Raw genomic sequence first — 14217 nt, forward strand, 5'->3', positions numbered from 1 at the left:
TAAGGACGCTCACACAAACTGCAGATGGTTTCATGCTATTTTACTGCTGTAATGTTCCAAGAAATGTTGCAATGCATCAGCAATGGCTGGGAAAAAGAACAATTATTGCTGTAAACATGGTTGCAAATGATGCAGGTTCCAAAAATAACAATAATATATATTTCCTAGTAAAACAACACTTACTTTATTGTTTTGGTTTGACATTGGCAACATTTCTTTCAGGGTCAGACAAGCTCGGTGGGACAGGAGGGATCTGCTGGACGTCCAGGTCCCAGGGGAGAGATTGGACTTCCTGGAACACTTGGAGAAAGAGGACCGCCTGGTCAGAAGGTGAAAACGATAATACATATTGAGCTAATTTATTATAAGTTGTAGCAGGGTGTCTTAACAGAACAAAAAAAGTCTCTGGTGAAGAAACATTTTTGACATTTGTTGGATCAGGGAGACCTGGGACTGCAAGGGGACAGGGGAGCCTCGGGAATCAAAGGCTTGGAGGGAGTTGCAGGTGACCAGGGCAGAAAAGGTGACCTGGGAACCAAAGGACAACCAGTGAGTACATAGAGGCATTTGTGATTTAAAGAAAAAAATCCATCCTAAAGTAGGATTAGTTTATTTCCATAGACTGAAATAATTGTATCAATGATAGTGTATTTGATATTGTGGCCATTGCTTGTTTTAAATTGACACCCCCCTAGGGTTTTATAAGCTTATATACATTCTTTAATACCTCTCTAAATATAGCTTCAGGTGGTTAGTTAGACAGTCTGTGTGTTTGACACTTTTCCACCCTGAGTGGAGTAACAAATTATCTGGGCGAGACCAGGAATGGAAACATTCCGCCTGTTAAGACCAAGTTATGTAAGATCCTCACCCTCCAGAGACCTGAAAAAGAGGTGCTCCACTTTACTTACGTAACTCCTCAAAGAGAAGAAAAAGAAACAACATTCAATCCCTCGCTCTCCTCTCCCTCCACTAGTTTCCCCCATTGATGCCTGTGAAACAGAGAGCAGACTCGGGCCCTTGGGTCCCTTTGCACTGTTCAGTCAATAGAGTTTCTCAGTCAAAGTCACTGGCCCGAAAGTGGAGCTGTCTAGAGGATGTGGACCACTGGCTGTACAAACATAGGGCCTGCCGCTCTAGACGGCAGACAGTGCTCATACACAGAATAGGGTTCAGACACCAAACCCCACAGTTTCTAGGAGGGTGTGTGTATATGGGCTGAGGCCACTGTAGATCCAGACATAAAGCCTTGTGTGTTTCCCCCGGCTCTTTTGAAATGGACAAGGACATTTTTAAAAGACACTTTTAAAAGGGTATGAAAAATCACTTACACACACACACACACACACTCACACACATTGTACTTATGATACGATGTGTTTGTCAAATGCACACTAAATATCACAATGACAGTGTGTAAAATGCAAAGCTCCTTTGTTGCTATGATGTGATCTTCTTTTCTGCTTGCAGGGGGAAGCTGGATATCTGGGAATGGTTGGTTTACAGGGCTTTTCAGGGCCAACGGTAAGAGGCTAAGAGAGAGTAGCCAACCAACAGTTAGAGTGCAACAAATGATAAAACAGAACAGAAGGAAATAAGCTAGAATTAAAAAACGGTTCTCGATCCTATTGTCCATGTATACTGACACAGGGATTACCTAAACCTCTTTTTCCTTCTAACAGGGGCCGAATGGGGATTTGGGATTGAGAGGCTTCCCTGGCCCGAAAGGCCCAATGGGCACTCTGGTAAGTGTAACAGCAAAAAGAAACAGTAAGCACACCAAAGTGCTTTCTGTACTGCAGGGATTCAAATCCTAGTGTTGTCATCACTAAATGACACCCTGAAGTCTTGTGCGATAAACTGTAACCGCCTATTCAGCAGTCTCACTGTTGTAGAACGTGTACATGTCAGACTTGTTTTTTTAATCCTCAACCCTGCTGTTTGTTTCAGGGATTCACTGGACCTGTAGGGCCTGACGGAATGATGGGCCCCATGGGAAAACCCGTAGGTTTCTGTGTGTGTGTGCGCGTGTGTGTGTGTGTGTGTGTGTGTTTGTGTCCGTGCGTAATGAGAGTTGTATAACAACAAGGCAATCACAAGACAATGATCTTTTGATAAAACCAGTATATTAACTGGCCATGTGCTAATTCTAGTTTATATAGAATGCAGAGTGGGAAACAATACTGTTTATCTTTTCCACAGGGGCCAAGGGGTCTGAAGGGAAGCAGTGGCGAAATGGTAAGATCTGATTCAAACCAGTAACCAACACTGAAAAGGCTGACTGTGACAACGATTTGTATTACGTATGATTACATGCTGATATACCATGTGATTATATCATGTTCATACTTTACTGAAAGATCAGACTTGAAAATTCCTCAGTGAGAAAGCATTGCTGGGCCAGTTGTCAGAACGCCACCTCAAAGCAGATTGTAAAAAAGACCGACTGTAGAGGACGAAGGCTGTGTTCGAATGTGCATGAAAGCTAGCTGGGGTTAGTGGTAGTTTATGTGACTGTCCTTAAGTGACAGCACATCGGTGTGGCTGAGTGAAAGTAGCTGATTTCAGTGTCTCGCTGTGGGGCCTTTCAGTATTCTCAGACCCTCTTGTGTAAACACTGTTGAGGAAATGCCTTGTCAAAATATTAGCATGGCAAACCACAGTGCAATCTGCATCCGGTAACCACAAGGTTGGCGGTTCGCTCCCTGGCTGCTACGTGTCCTGTGCTGAAGTGTCCTTGAGCAAGACACAGAACCCCAAATCGCTACCCCGGGTGCTTCTCAGCAACCCACTGCTCCTAATATGCTGAGGATGGGTAAAATGCAGAGGTCAAATTTCATATATGTACCTAATGTAAGTGACGATTGTAATAAAGTTTAAGTTTAAGCGTTCACTCTAACCCTGATGCTACATTTAAATTGTCCAATTCACGTTCTTTTTTAAAGCTCTCAGCCGGTAACATGGTATCCATGTAGGGTGTAGGAGTTTACACATGGGCTGCTACATTCTTGAGGTCGCCAGAGCAAACAGGACAAACTAAAAACATTATTAATCTCACACTTTCAGGGGCCTCAAGGACCAGAGGGAAGTCCAGGACCTAGCGTAAGTGCTGACCTCACTATCACATTTCAGCTGACAGTACTCATCTATTAATGTGTTAATGAAGTTTGGTGATATTTTAAATTATGAAGCATAGTGGATGAGCTTGCTTTCAATTCGGTCACTGCAGGCAGACTTTTATTTTGGGCCTGATTGTATGAAACAAAGGAAATAGGACTGATGGCTTTGCTATATGAGATTTCAAATGATTTATTTTATATTTACACTATGAAATACTATAACTAAAAGACTACTCTATTTCAAATAGTTTTGGTCAGTCCAGACAGGGCAGTTCTCTGGTTGCACCCTCAAACATCTCCCAATGATGAATCCAACATGGTAGTGAACTGACCGCAACCACAATGGGCTCATTTTTCACTGTGTCACTCATTTTGTCTTCTACTTTCTTCCCACTTTAGGGACCTCCTGGTGCTCCAGGTCCAACAGTAAGTGCCTCATGTCACTCAAGTAGACAGGTAGCCATACAGCTAGAAGGCAGAAGTCATGTTTTGAATGTCATGCAAAAGACTTGCAAAAGAAAGGTTTGGATCATAAAGTTGGAGGGGAAATTGCCCAGAACTTGGCTAATTGATAATTTAAAAAAAGTATGTATATAATTTACATTTCACTGAACCTTGAAATCTCAGTCTGTCTGGAGAGTAACCCTGTTACATCTCTATCTCTCTTTGTTCCTGAAACCCAAGCTTTGTGATTGCCCAAGCTTTATTAGACTTTTCATAGAAATAGAGTAACGAAAGCAGAGCAAAACCCGGATGGGCAAACATTTCTTGTTTGCGTATTTGCAAAACTAAAGATGATCCAATAAATCCATGTCAGGGTTAGGACTCGCAAAAAGAACGATTTAGTTCAGTAGCATTGGCGGTGGAGATCAATGCTCTAACAACAAAGTCTTGCACTGTGATAGAAACCTTCTGCACATCTCTGATCTGTCATAACGTGTGGATAAAGTGTAGCTTTCTGCTATCTGAATGACCTTTTCCTGTTGGAATAAGTCTAAGAACCCAGATAAGCAACTGTATCAGATCCCTTTTTGTTTACACGCACTTTTTTTTGTTTTATGATCACTGTAGTGTTTATGCAGAGTGGAATGTGTTATTTCCCCCCCCCCCCACACACACTGAAGTCAGGAATGTCAGGGTTTATTGATGCAAGACTTATTTTACTGCTTTTCTCTGGTATTAAAGTGTATTCTTATTCTTTCTCTATAAACAAGATGAACAAAAAACAAACAAAAAAAGCCTACGGATTCAAATCTTTCAGTTAAATAATGAACAGGGCACTGAATGTGTTATGTTTTCATTAAACTGAATATGTTGATTTTGAATCTACAGAGGCAGATTTATGTTGACTCGGCAGTCTATGGTCTATCTGACTCTAACACCGCCCTCAGGACAGAGGTAAGGCACTAATACACAGAGCCAGTGAATGGGGTGAATGAGTGGATTGTTGCATAGATGGCAGATAAGTTGGCAGATGGAAAGTCTAATGAATAATCGGGAAGTGGTTTAAAACACTTCCCAATTCCTTTTGCACTTTTTGTTTGTATTGTAACTGTAATTAAGGCTCCTAATATATCAGTTTAGAGTTTGACAGTGCCGTCTTTCCCGTTCTTAACCAGAGTTTCCAGAACACAGAGATGAGCCTGCCAGACCAGAATACGAAGATACTTAAGACCCTACGCTACCTAAGCAGTGTGATTGAGAGCATCAAACAGCCTCTGGGCACACGGGAGAACCCGGCTCGTGTCTGTAAAGATCTGCTGGACTGTCATCACAAGCTCAGAGATGGTGAGAGTCGTATCTACCTGATGCTGAATGGACGCAGGATTTTAGGCATTTGAAGATGTTTGGATATGCCTTTATAAAATACTTGCCCTCCCTGTCTCTCCGTCCCCGTCCTGCCTTTGTATTGGGGACTTTCAGGTTGGTTCTGGATTGATCCAAACTTGGGCTGCACTTCTGATGCTTTCAAGGTCTACTGCAACTTTACCGCAGGAGGGCACACCTGTTTACACCCAGTGACCTCTAATAAGGTAAAATTGCCCCTGTTTTCTTTATTAAAGTATAAATATAGATAAATAGAAATAGAAATAGTGGTTATATTTTGGATGGTGGGGACAAGTATGTGCTCGGTCATTGGCGTCTCCATCCATGTCAGTTGATTCCTAGAACTTGTCCACATTGTCTTACACAACAATAGAGCACTCATTTAGAACCTCAACTGCAACAATCCTCTGTATTGTCCTTTGCTTTGACATTGTCGGAGGCTGTATCACGTCTTTTTAAACATAATTGAATTGTGAGTCTTTATCCTATTGTAATTGTGTAACTGATACACACTACTGGTTCTGCTCCCCGTTACAGATGGTGTTTGATGTAGGGAAAGTCCAAATGAAGTTTCTCCATTTACTGAGTAGTGAGGCCAGTCACAGCATCACACTCCACTGCCTAAATGATCCTCCATACAGCACCACCGGATCCTTACCGCATGAGAACAGCACACTTCGGTTTCGTGGCTGGAACAAACAGATGTTTGAGAAAGACACACTACTTGAACCACATGTGCTACAAGACGAGTGCAAGGTAATGAGCGGGACAGAGAACTGGTTCGGCAATACCTTTCCAAGCATAGTCTGGAATATTTATGATCCACCCATTCTCTTTCAGATCCAAGATGGCAGCTGGCACCAGTCACGTTTCTTCTTCCATACTCAGGACAGTCGTCAGCTACCTATTCTAGACATACAGGAGTTTCCCACATCACAGTCCAATAGTCAGCAGCATATAGAAATCAGTCCAGTCTGCTTCCTCTGACACCAACATCACCATCCTGTAACCTATTTACATGAACTACTAAAATGCAAGGCTGTTACAAAACAATGCCTGCCTACCAAAGAGGGAGTGTCTGTGAGATATTGGTGCGTTTGTTGGAAACCGGTAGTGGGACCTGTCAGAGCAACAACTGCCCCATGTCCAATCGAAGGCAGACCTGCATGGAAGAACTCAATCTCTGTGAAAAATCCAGGCCAAGAAGGCCAAAAGATAAGAGTGTATACCAATATTTATCATAAATTGTATAAAGTTTGTTTCGTTGATAATTGTTAGTCAAACGGTGCTTAGGTCTGCTGTGTATGGACCCATATCACTCCCTGATCACAGGGTAGGGTGTGACTAAGCAGCAGCCTATCCAAACCCCAAAACTCACGCCTCCTTCTCACCCCTCACCCACAAACACACCCAGACTGTCCTAAGCAGAGGCCTAACTCGAAGGAGCGTGCCAGGCCTCTACATAGGAGCACTGTCTAACTAAACGTTTTTATGAGTGCAATAGCATGGCGATAATGTGTGACTGCTTTAAATATTTCAATTTCCGATCAAAGGATTTATTTTACATTGTTTTCATGATATTTTTGTCTTCGGTCCTGCTCAGTCGGACCTGTACATCTTGACAGATGGTGCTCTACCTCTACCTGCTCATTTGCTTTCTAGAATAGTTGCTAATGTCAAGTTGGTCTTTTTTTTTTTGGCCTTTTTGTTGTATGTACCGGTTACATCAAGAGTTGTTATGTTGTCCAAGTGCCTATGTTGATTTGGTCATTTCTAATTTATGAACCATTTTTTGATACACTACATATTTTTGTAGCTTTTCCTTCTATGTGGTAGGTTCTTCAGGGGAAACCTATCATTGGTGCTGCAACATAGAATGAGTCATCAGTGAGTTTTTACATTTCCTGTGTATATATTGACAGCATACTGTATGTTTATTTATATCCTTTTTGTTTTTTGTTCACATTACTGAAACACAGTAAGTTATACTCTCAGAGAACTATTTGGTCAACCACAGCTCAGTCTAAAGAAGTATTTATGTTAAAAGGTGTGTTTTTGTCTTCACACCTGTGACTGCATGTTTATCACACTGTTATTTTCGTTAATTCGGGGGTGGTTAGGTGGACTGGCAGCTACATGAGGCCAGAGTCAGAATACACAGAAAACACAGTCATATTCTTAAGTTATGTTACCTTGAACAAAGTGTAATTATATAAGTCTGTGCAGGATAAATGTGGATTCAAATGTGTAAATAATAATAACACGTTGACAAACAAATAAATGGAGCATTTTATCCACAAATGGTTCTGTACTTTTTTTTTAATATGGTCACACTGTCAAAATCATACAATCTGTTGGGATCAAATTACTGTTGAATGCGCTGTTATCGCTTGTATGGAGGACGCTGTAGTTCTCCTGCCCTGACACCGAGAGGCGCTAATGAGCAGGTTTCCAACCGGAACTCGTCTCCACGTGCAGCCGTGGCGTCCACCGGCGGAAGAGGGTTTGTTTTGATGCCGCCACCGGTCTCCGTTTTGTCCAACGTGTGTGTACTCCTCTAATGTGTTCTGTAATTGTACCAACGACAGAAATAATGTCATCTGCGGAGAGCCAAATGGAAAACAACTGTCCGGAAGAAGAGCTGAAAGGGACCAAACGAAAGATTTCTCTTTCCAAGTAAGTGTTTTAACAGACAGGAAGTCAGGAGCAAGCTGCAAACTTTAGTGAGCTAACGTTAGCGTTAACACGTTAGCGTTAATTAGCGCGAGTTCTGTTATCTTTGTAGAAGTTATAGAGATATAAAGAGGAGTAACGTTAGATGTTACGAACGGCAAATAAAAAAACAAGTAGCGTTATGTGCTAGTTGGCTTAGCTAGCGTCAGCTACAAAGTTAGCATGTAGTAAGTTAGCTAACGAACATCAGACAACATCTCCGACCCTAACATTCAAACAGTCCGTACTGTATTCATTCTTCACGAGTCCTGGTGTTTATCCTTACATGTCTTGTTTCTATGAGCTATGTCGCCTAAACATTGACATAATAACTGCTAACGTTAAATGTCTGAAGTTTTGGTGTTTTTCAGAGAAGTTGTATTTCAGTCCAGTGGGTTATCTCTTGCTCTTCCGTTGTGCCTTGTATCCATCCTGTCACAGTTTGTTTCACGCATGTAAAGCTGACCTCGTGTGTGCACCATGCTAACTCGTTATCTGTCCTGCAGTTGTGGCGTGTGTGGATCAGAAGAGGCGAAGTACACATGTCCAGCCTGTCTTGCTCATTCCTGCAGGTGAGACTATTGAACAAGTAATGTAGTTATTTTAATGACAATCAACCAGCCACAAGGTTCCCTAAACAAAACTGAAAGGTCACAGTATAGCTTAATAAAGTTAACTTATAAACTTTTAAACAGAGGGTAATTTAGTTCAAATTGCTTTTGGACTCATTTTGACAGCATTTCTACTTTTCAGTAGCAAGACTGGCATAGTCCTGAAAAATCATCTAAAGCTGACTTTGAGTAAGTTATTCAACTTAAAAATAATTGAATAATAATAGTTATTTCTATATGTCACAATCATATCAGAGTTTGTTTTAATGTTCTAATGTGGGTGGGAGTAATGGACATAAGAGGTCTGTTTTATTGATGCAAATGGTCTCCATCTGTAATTAAGCACTTTTTAATGATACAGCACAATTTTATGTTTTTTTAGCAAATTATTTCACGGACCCCACTTTGAGAATCACTGTTTTCAATGATGAATCAATTGAACTGCAGAGGGTACAGAAAATGACAAAAATGTTAAAATTCCGAAGAAAAAAATCCCGTTTCCTTTCTATAGTGTACTTGAAGCTCCAACTTTAAATACTAACAGTGCCGTGAGCCTGCACATTGTTGCTTTTGATTCTTTCTGTTGGCAAAAAGCATAGTGTAGTTCACTAATACTGTTCCTGTACAACTTGTATTACTGGGAAGAAAAATAGACTTTGGGCACCCAATGGCTTCATTAAAAGCCACATGTAGTCTTTCAAATAATATATTTGTGTGTGTATTGGACTGTAGGCGATGCATAGTGGAAGTAAAGCAAGCAAGCAAGACTTCCCTTGGTTTGTCGGCTCTATTTCTATGACTAGATCATTTTAATTTTATGCATCTTAAAAGCTAAATTCCATCTGAATCTAGTTCTGCTTTTTCTTATGAGACACAATCATCACCAAAGAATTATGAAATAATACAGACAATCTCTTCTACTTTTTGCATGCAGCAACATGGCAATGCTCTACGGCCTTTTTTCTTTAAATTCTGTGGATGCTGAACGCTTTACAGCTAAACCTTCAATTACCAAATGGCATATTGAAGGTCATACCTGAGCGTTTCATTAAGATTCATCAAAGGGCGCCAGGGCATGTCCTTCACCCTTTCTCTCATGGATGCCCGTTGTTTTGAGCGTCATTCAGCATTCCTCTTACATAGTTTCTAGGGACACGGTCTGGCCAAATACTTGTCTCTCAGCAATAAGGCTCTTTCCATGCCTCATTGTTTTAGTAAAGGTCTTTCAGAAAGCCAATTACAACCATATTAGCTTCAGTAACGTCTCTGTCAGAAGTGCACATGAGCAGTGGGGGAAGACGTTTACTGATAACCAAGCTAGCTGTTTGATGCAAATGTGTATTTTATCTTCGTTACTTTTTCTTACTGTACTCTAGCTTTATATGTTTACTAGATTCTACAGAGCTGCGTTTATGTCTGAGCTAGTAGTTGATGGATGTTGTCCACACAAGTATGAATCGAGGAAACATCAGCTTGTTTTCTGTGGGTCTTTGTGCTCTGCTTTCTGGAGTGATGATGGCCTCTTTAGCTCTAAATCTAGTTGTTTGTCCACCTGCAGTGCTTGTTATTCGTGTTTCATATGTGTTGGCCTCGGTTCAGCAGACCAGCAGTCCTTCGATAACATTCGTTGGAATTCGTCTTCCATCTGTCTTTGTCCAGTCCTCTTTTTGCTGTCCTCTATGCAGCTGTGTGAACAAGTTGATCTGCAGCCATTCTGAATTCCTTTCAGACAGTTGAAGCGTTACATAACACATTCTGTTTGTGCATACGTTCCAGCTTGCTGTGTGTGAAGAAACACAAGGACGACTCGGGATGCAGTGGAGTCAGAAATAAAACGGCCTTTGTGACCCTCTCAGAATTTGATGAGATGGCACTTCTCAATGGTGAGCATCTTCTTTACTGAAAGTTATTTAAGCATGTCAAATAACTGAAACACATTTTATTAATAAAAATACATGCTACTCTTTTACTTTAATGTTTGTTTACTACGTGTTCTTTCCCTGCTCTGTAGACTACAGGCTTCTGGAGGATACGGGACGATTTGCTGGCGCTGCCACCAGAGACAAACTCATCCAAACTCCTCGTTCCACTTTAAGAGTACGTCCTTGAGTTAAGAATGTATTTCATGTGTATGCCTAATGTTGAGTACTGTACCTTTTTAAAGGGTTTGTTCTGTCCCTGTATTGTTTATTTTGCACATGCTTGATCCAACTGATCAACAGGATAAAAAACTAAACTACTATGAATCACCATTTCGTATGTCCTTTAAGATTGTTGTCTCCTGCCCTTTCAATTGTCAGTCTGGACAAAGTATTGTAGAGTGTTTTGTTCTCAATGTACAAAACATGATTTTTTTTGCAAACCCCGAGTACAAAGTAAGGGTTAGGCTTATTTGGAAAGAGGACTTTCTGCAGCAAAAATGTAGAGTAGTCCTCTCAGACTAACGAATCAAGAGTTTATGGCAGGCGACCCCGATCTTTAAAGCGTTAGTGTATGTGATTTTAGCTTTTTTTTAAGTTTGTTTTATTTGTGTGATATCCTTATTATCTCCCTAATGCACATTACTCTTCAAAAAAGATGAAAAGTATAATAGTAAAAACCCTAGCTTCACTACAGCCTCATCTGAATGTTTTCCTCCTGCTTTTACTGCTTTACTTGGTCTAATTTGCGTCAGTGGTTATGCAACGCTCACAGCTGTTGCGCCAAACCACAGACATTCATTTATGTAACATTCGGTGTCCTTTCCAGCCAGCTTCCACCTGCACTGTTTCTACATGACAACATAATATTTGATAGCTCGGAGTAATGCATGTTCTTTTCTGGAATTTCTTGAGTCTTTGTCCAGTCCTCTTTTTGCTGTCCTGTGGCTGCTTCAGCGATCACAAATCAATCAGATTAATGAGTTTATTCTCAGTGACAGATAACTGCTTGGCACATGATGAGCTTTGGGATTTGGGTTTCCTCTGGAACACTGCAAGCGCAGCAATTTGTTAGTAGCCTTGTGTACAGCCAAACTTTTTTAAAACTTCTCTTTTAATGTGTCTTACTAAACCGTAATAATGTACTATCTTTACTTTTCTGTTTTATAGGCAAAGAGGCTGGCAGCCAACGCCAGGAAGATGTTTATCATGTTGAGGTTCCTTCCCATCACCTTCACCAAGAGCAAAGAAAACTCGACTATCTTCTTCTCCAAGTAAGAAGGAAATAACTTCGAATACAAACAACATGTTACTTGAAAAAGAACGTTGTTATTTGTGTTATCCTTAGCGGTAGTTTTAGAAAAGTAGCGCTGCAGAGAGCACAAGAGCAACATGTATTTTGGAACAAATTCATTTAACTTAGTCAATATTGCAGGTAATCTAGTGACTCAGGCTCAATTAAAAGTAACATGAATATCCTTACTAACTGTAAAAAAATATGTTCTTTTTACCCTCATTCTATACTCTTATTACTGTCTTGATAAAATCCATGATGAAAATAGATAATAATTATTCTCTCAAACATCCGTCACTTGTACTACAGTATCATAGCAAAGACAGAACATAAGCGTACTGTAGCAAACACAAGTAGTAGTAATGCAACAGCACGGGTGTTTAGATTTCCATCAGAGCAGTGCCGCCTTACCAAAGGCTGTTAATGATGCGCTGTGTCACAGTCAAAGATAACACGGCGCATCTTTCTGGTGAACTTAAACCTTGCTTTGTCTTGAGCAAGTCAGCTTCTGATTAGTGATGTTTTACTGAACCACAGGATGGCACTCTTGTTAAGCCCTAACAGCAGTTCTATCTGGTGCTGGATGTCTTCAGGTTTCCGTATGGCAGTCTGGTGCATGATGGTGACGTCAGTAGACGTCTACCTATTTCTTGTATATTTTACCCGGGCAGTTGAGCTGTTATTGACATTAGCACGCTAGTTTCTGAGTTTGCAGTTTTGTTGTATTTCACAAAAGTTGAATCCTGTTCAGATGGGAGACCCTTTCAAGATGGTAATGTGCCATTATGTTGGCCCTTGTCACATGTGGTCAGTTTCAGTATATTTGGAGCTTTCAACCAGCACACAGACACACACGCATGCACTCTTGTTGTTGAGGAGCAATAGCACCATATTCTATGCTGCAGACACGCCATCATTAGGCAGCGGCAGTGCATCTTCTCTGTTTCATTACCAGTTAGAGGAACAATCCCGAAACTATTGCAGGATTAGGTGAATAAAAACCATAACTAGGCTGCTTGTTTCACATTCTGTCCTAATGTATTACACACTGTAGTCATTCATCAAAAGACCTTTTTGAGGGCATGCTGTTTTATTACGGTTTTAAAATGTATTTGAGCATCATTACGTCTATCATCAAGCTGAGATAGTACAGGGCCAGTAGTCACAGAGCATACATGATGGATTTAACATGTTTGTGCATCGGGCTGTCGTTGCAGCTGGGCGACTCATTATCGACCGACGAGAGGTTAACGTTGCTGTAAAGTGGTATCGGGTGCGGTTGTATCGGAGTATTTTTACAAGTACACGAGCACAGTATAATCCCTAGTTTTCAGAGAGTTGTCAGGGAGAGGGTCAGTGCCCAGCTACTCCTGACCTCATCTGTAATTTGTATGTCTATTACAATGTGTGACATTTTCACGAATGGTCTTTAAATGTGTTGCCCTGCGTTGTAGCTGGACAGCCCCGGTGTTGTTGACTAAAGCCAGTAACTCCAGTCACACAATGTGAAAGATCTTCCAGTAAGCTGCTGTTAGACTTTACTGCGACGTGAGTAAAATGTAACAGAAAAAGACTCCTTGTGACCAATAAACAAATGTACAGTGGTATTTTGATGATTATTTTATCATTTAAATTACTATTGGCACAAATTATGACACCTCCAACAAGGCTGGTGTTGTTATTTAACCGTTCCCCCATTGGTAGTTTAATGTTTTTGGGAGAAATGATTTCAGTGTGGTCAACTTTGCAGACTTGTAAGTGAGGCGTATTTCTTCCTTTTAGACCCTGAAGTAATAAGTCATTATTTCGCCTGGGCACTTTTCCCAATTTGCTCGGTTCTCCTGGTGTTCTTGTTGTGTCTGGCAACGTTTCTTTCTTCTCGGACAACCTTCTGCCAATCATTTTACCATTTCTTTTGAGGCCGAACCCTGCCACTCTAATCCCTCTGTGGAAGAAAAGAAGAGGGGATGAGGAGAAAATGGTTATTGAAATGCCCAGGGACGACATTGGGTGCCAGTCAGGATTGCCACTAAAAAAAAAAAAGAATCCTTTGTGGGTCTTTCCAGCTGGTTTGATGTTGTTACTTTCCCCTTCACCACCCTCTTTTCCATCCTTAAAGTCTACCCCTCTGTCATGTCTGCCTCTGGTGTTTTGCAGATGATTTAAATGTGCACGAGACAACATTATGTCAGGTTGTAGCAGCCCACCCTCCAGCTCCATCGTCCTCATTCCCAACTCAACACTTGTCACATGAGACCAGAGACCTTTTAAGTTTCTGTTATTTTATAAAGGTTGATAAATTCCCACAACCGCTCCAGCAAAAGACACAGGAAGAATATTTCTACTTTTGCTGCTGCACTTTCAGTAGAGGAATCTCTGGCCAGCTGCACAGCCTTATTTCTTTGTTTAGTCTGGTTAGTGTCACCGTGTCTCACTGTGAAGATGTTTCAAGTAACTGCAACCGTGTCCCATTCAGAGACCAGTAAATGGACACGAGGGATGGGATGAAAGGTGTACAATTAATTGTGAGGGATCGGGAGAGAATATGCTTCAGAATTTACCAAGTACATAATATAAAAAGCAGATGTGTGAGCAGTGCGACTGCAGCTGGTTAGCGACATATTCATGCTACGCACTCGAGCTGCCAGAGAAGGATCATTAATGGCAGACAGCTGACTAGAGAGCTTTCATGCCTGGCAATGGTGTGTGTGTGTGTGTGTGTGTGTGTGTGTGTG

The 14217-nt window shown here is 41.1% G+C and overlaps 2 protein-coding genes across 4 annotated transcripts in view; both read left to right on the forward strand.

Annotated features, from left to right (window-relative positions):
• col24a1 (collagen type XXIV alpha 1 chain) overlaps positions 1–7243 on the forward strand; it is an 80701-nt gene extending 73458 nt beyond the window's left edge. For both annotated transcript variants that reach the window (XM_031859500.1, XM_031859501.1), the window contains 13 exons: positions 223–330; positions 442–549; positions 1471–1524; positions 1683–1745; positions 1951–2004; positions 2203–2238; positions 3067–3102; positions 3519–3545; positions 4452–4517; positions 4739–4907; positions 5043–5152; positions 5484–5702; positions 5787–7243. In XM_031859500.1, coding sequence (XP_031715360.1) covers positions 223–330; positions 442–549; positions 1471–1524; positions 1683–1745; positions 1951–2004; positions 2203–2238; positions 3067–3102; positions 3519–3545; positions 4452–4517; positions 4739–4907; positions 5043–5152; positions 5484–5702; positions 5787–5933 — 1197 coding nt within the window. In that variant the 3' untranslated portion in view covers positions 5934–7243. The remainder of the gene's footprint in view (positions 1–222; positions 331–441; positions 550–1470; positions 1525–1682; positions 1746–1950; positions 2005–2202; positions 2239–3066; positions 3103–3518; positions 3546–4451; positions 4518–4738; positions 4908–5042; positions 5153–5483; positions 5703–5786) is intronic.
• Positions 7244–7468: 225 nt separating this feature from the next.
• The window catches only part of znhit6 (zinc finger HIT-type containing 6), a 23004-nt gene continuing 16255 nt past the window's right edge, over positions 7469–14217 (forward strand). For both annotated transcript variants that reach the window (XM_031859612.1, XM_031859613.1), the window contains exons 1-5: positions 7469–7622; positions 8165–8230; positions 10046–10152; positions 10281–10366; positions 11359–11462. In XM_031859612.1, the coding sequence (XP_031715472.1) occupies positions 7507–7622; positions 8165–8230; positions 10046–10152; positions 10281–10366; positions 11359–11462 (479 nt within the window). In that variant the 5' untranslated portion in view covers positions 7469–7506. The remainder of the gene's footprint in view (positions 7623–8164; positions 8231–10045; positions 10153–10280; positions 10367–11358; positions 11463–14217) is intronic.

The sequence above is a fragment of the Anarrhichthys ocellatus genome, unplaced genomic scaffold (genome assembly GCF_004355925.1).
Source record: "Anarrhichthys ocellatus isolate YVR2014 unplaced genomic scaffold, GSC_Weel_1.0 scaffold22, whole genome shotgun sequence".
Lineage (NCBI taxonomy): Eukaryota > Metazoa > Chordata > Actinopteri > Perciformes > Anarhichadidae > Anarrhichthys > Anarrhichthys ocellatus.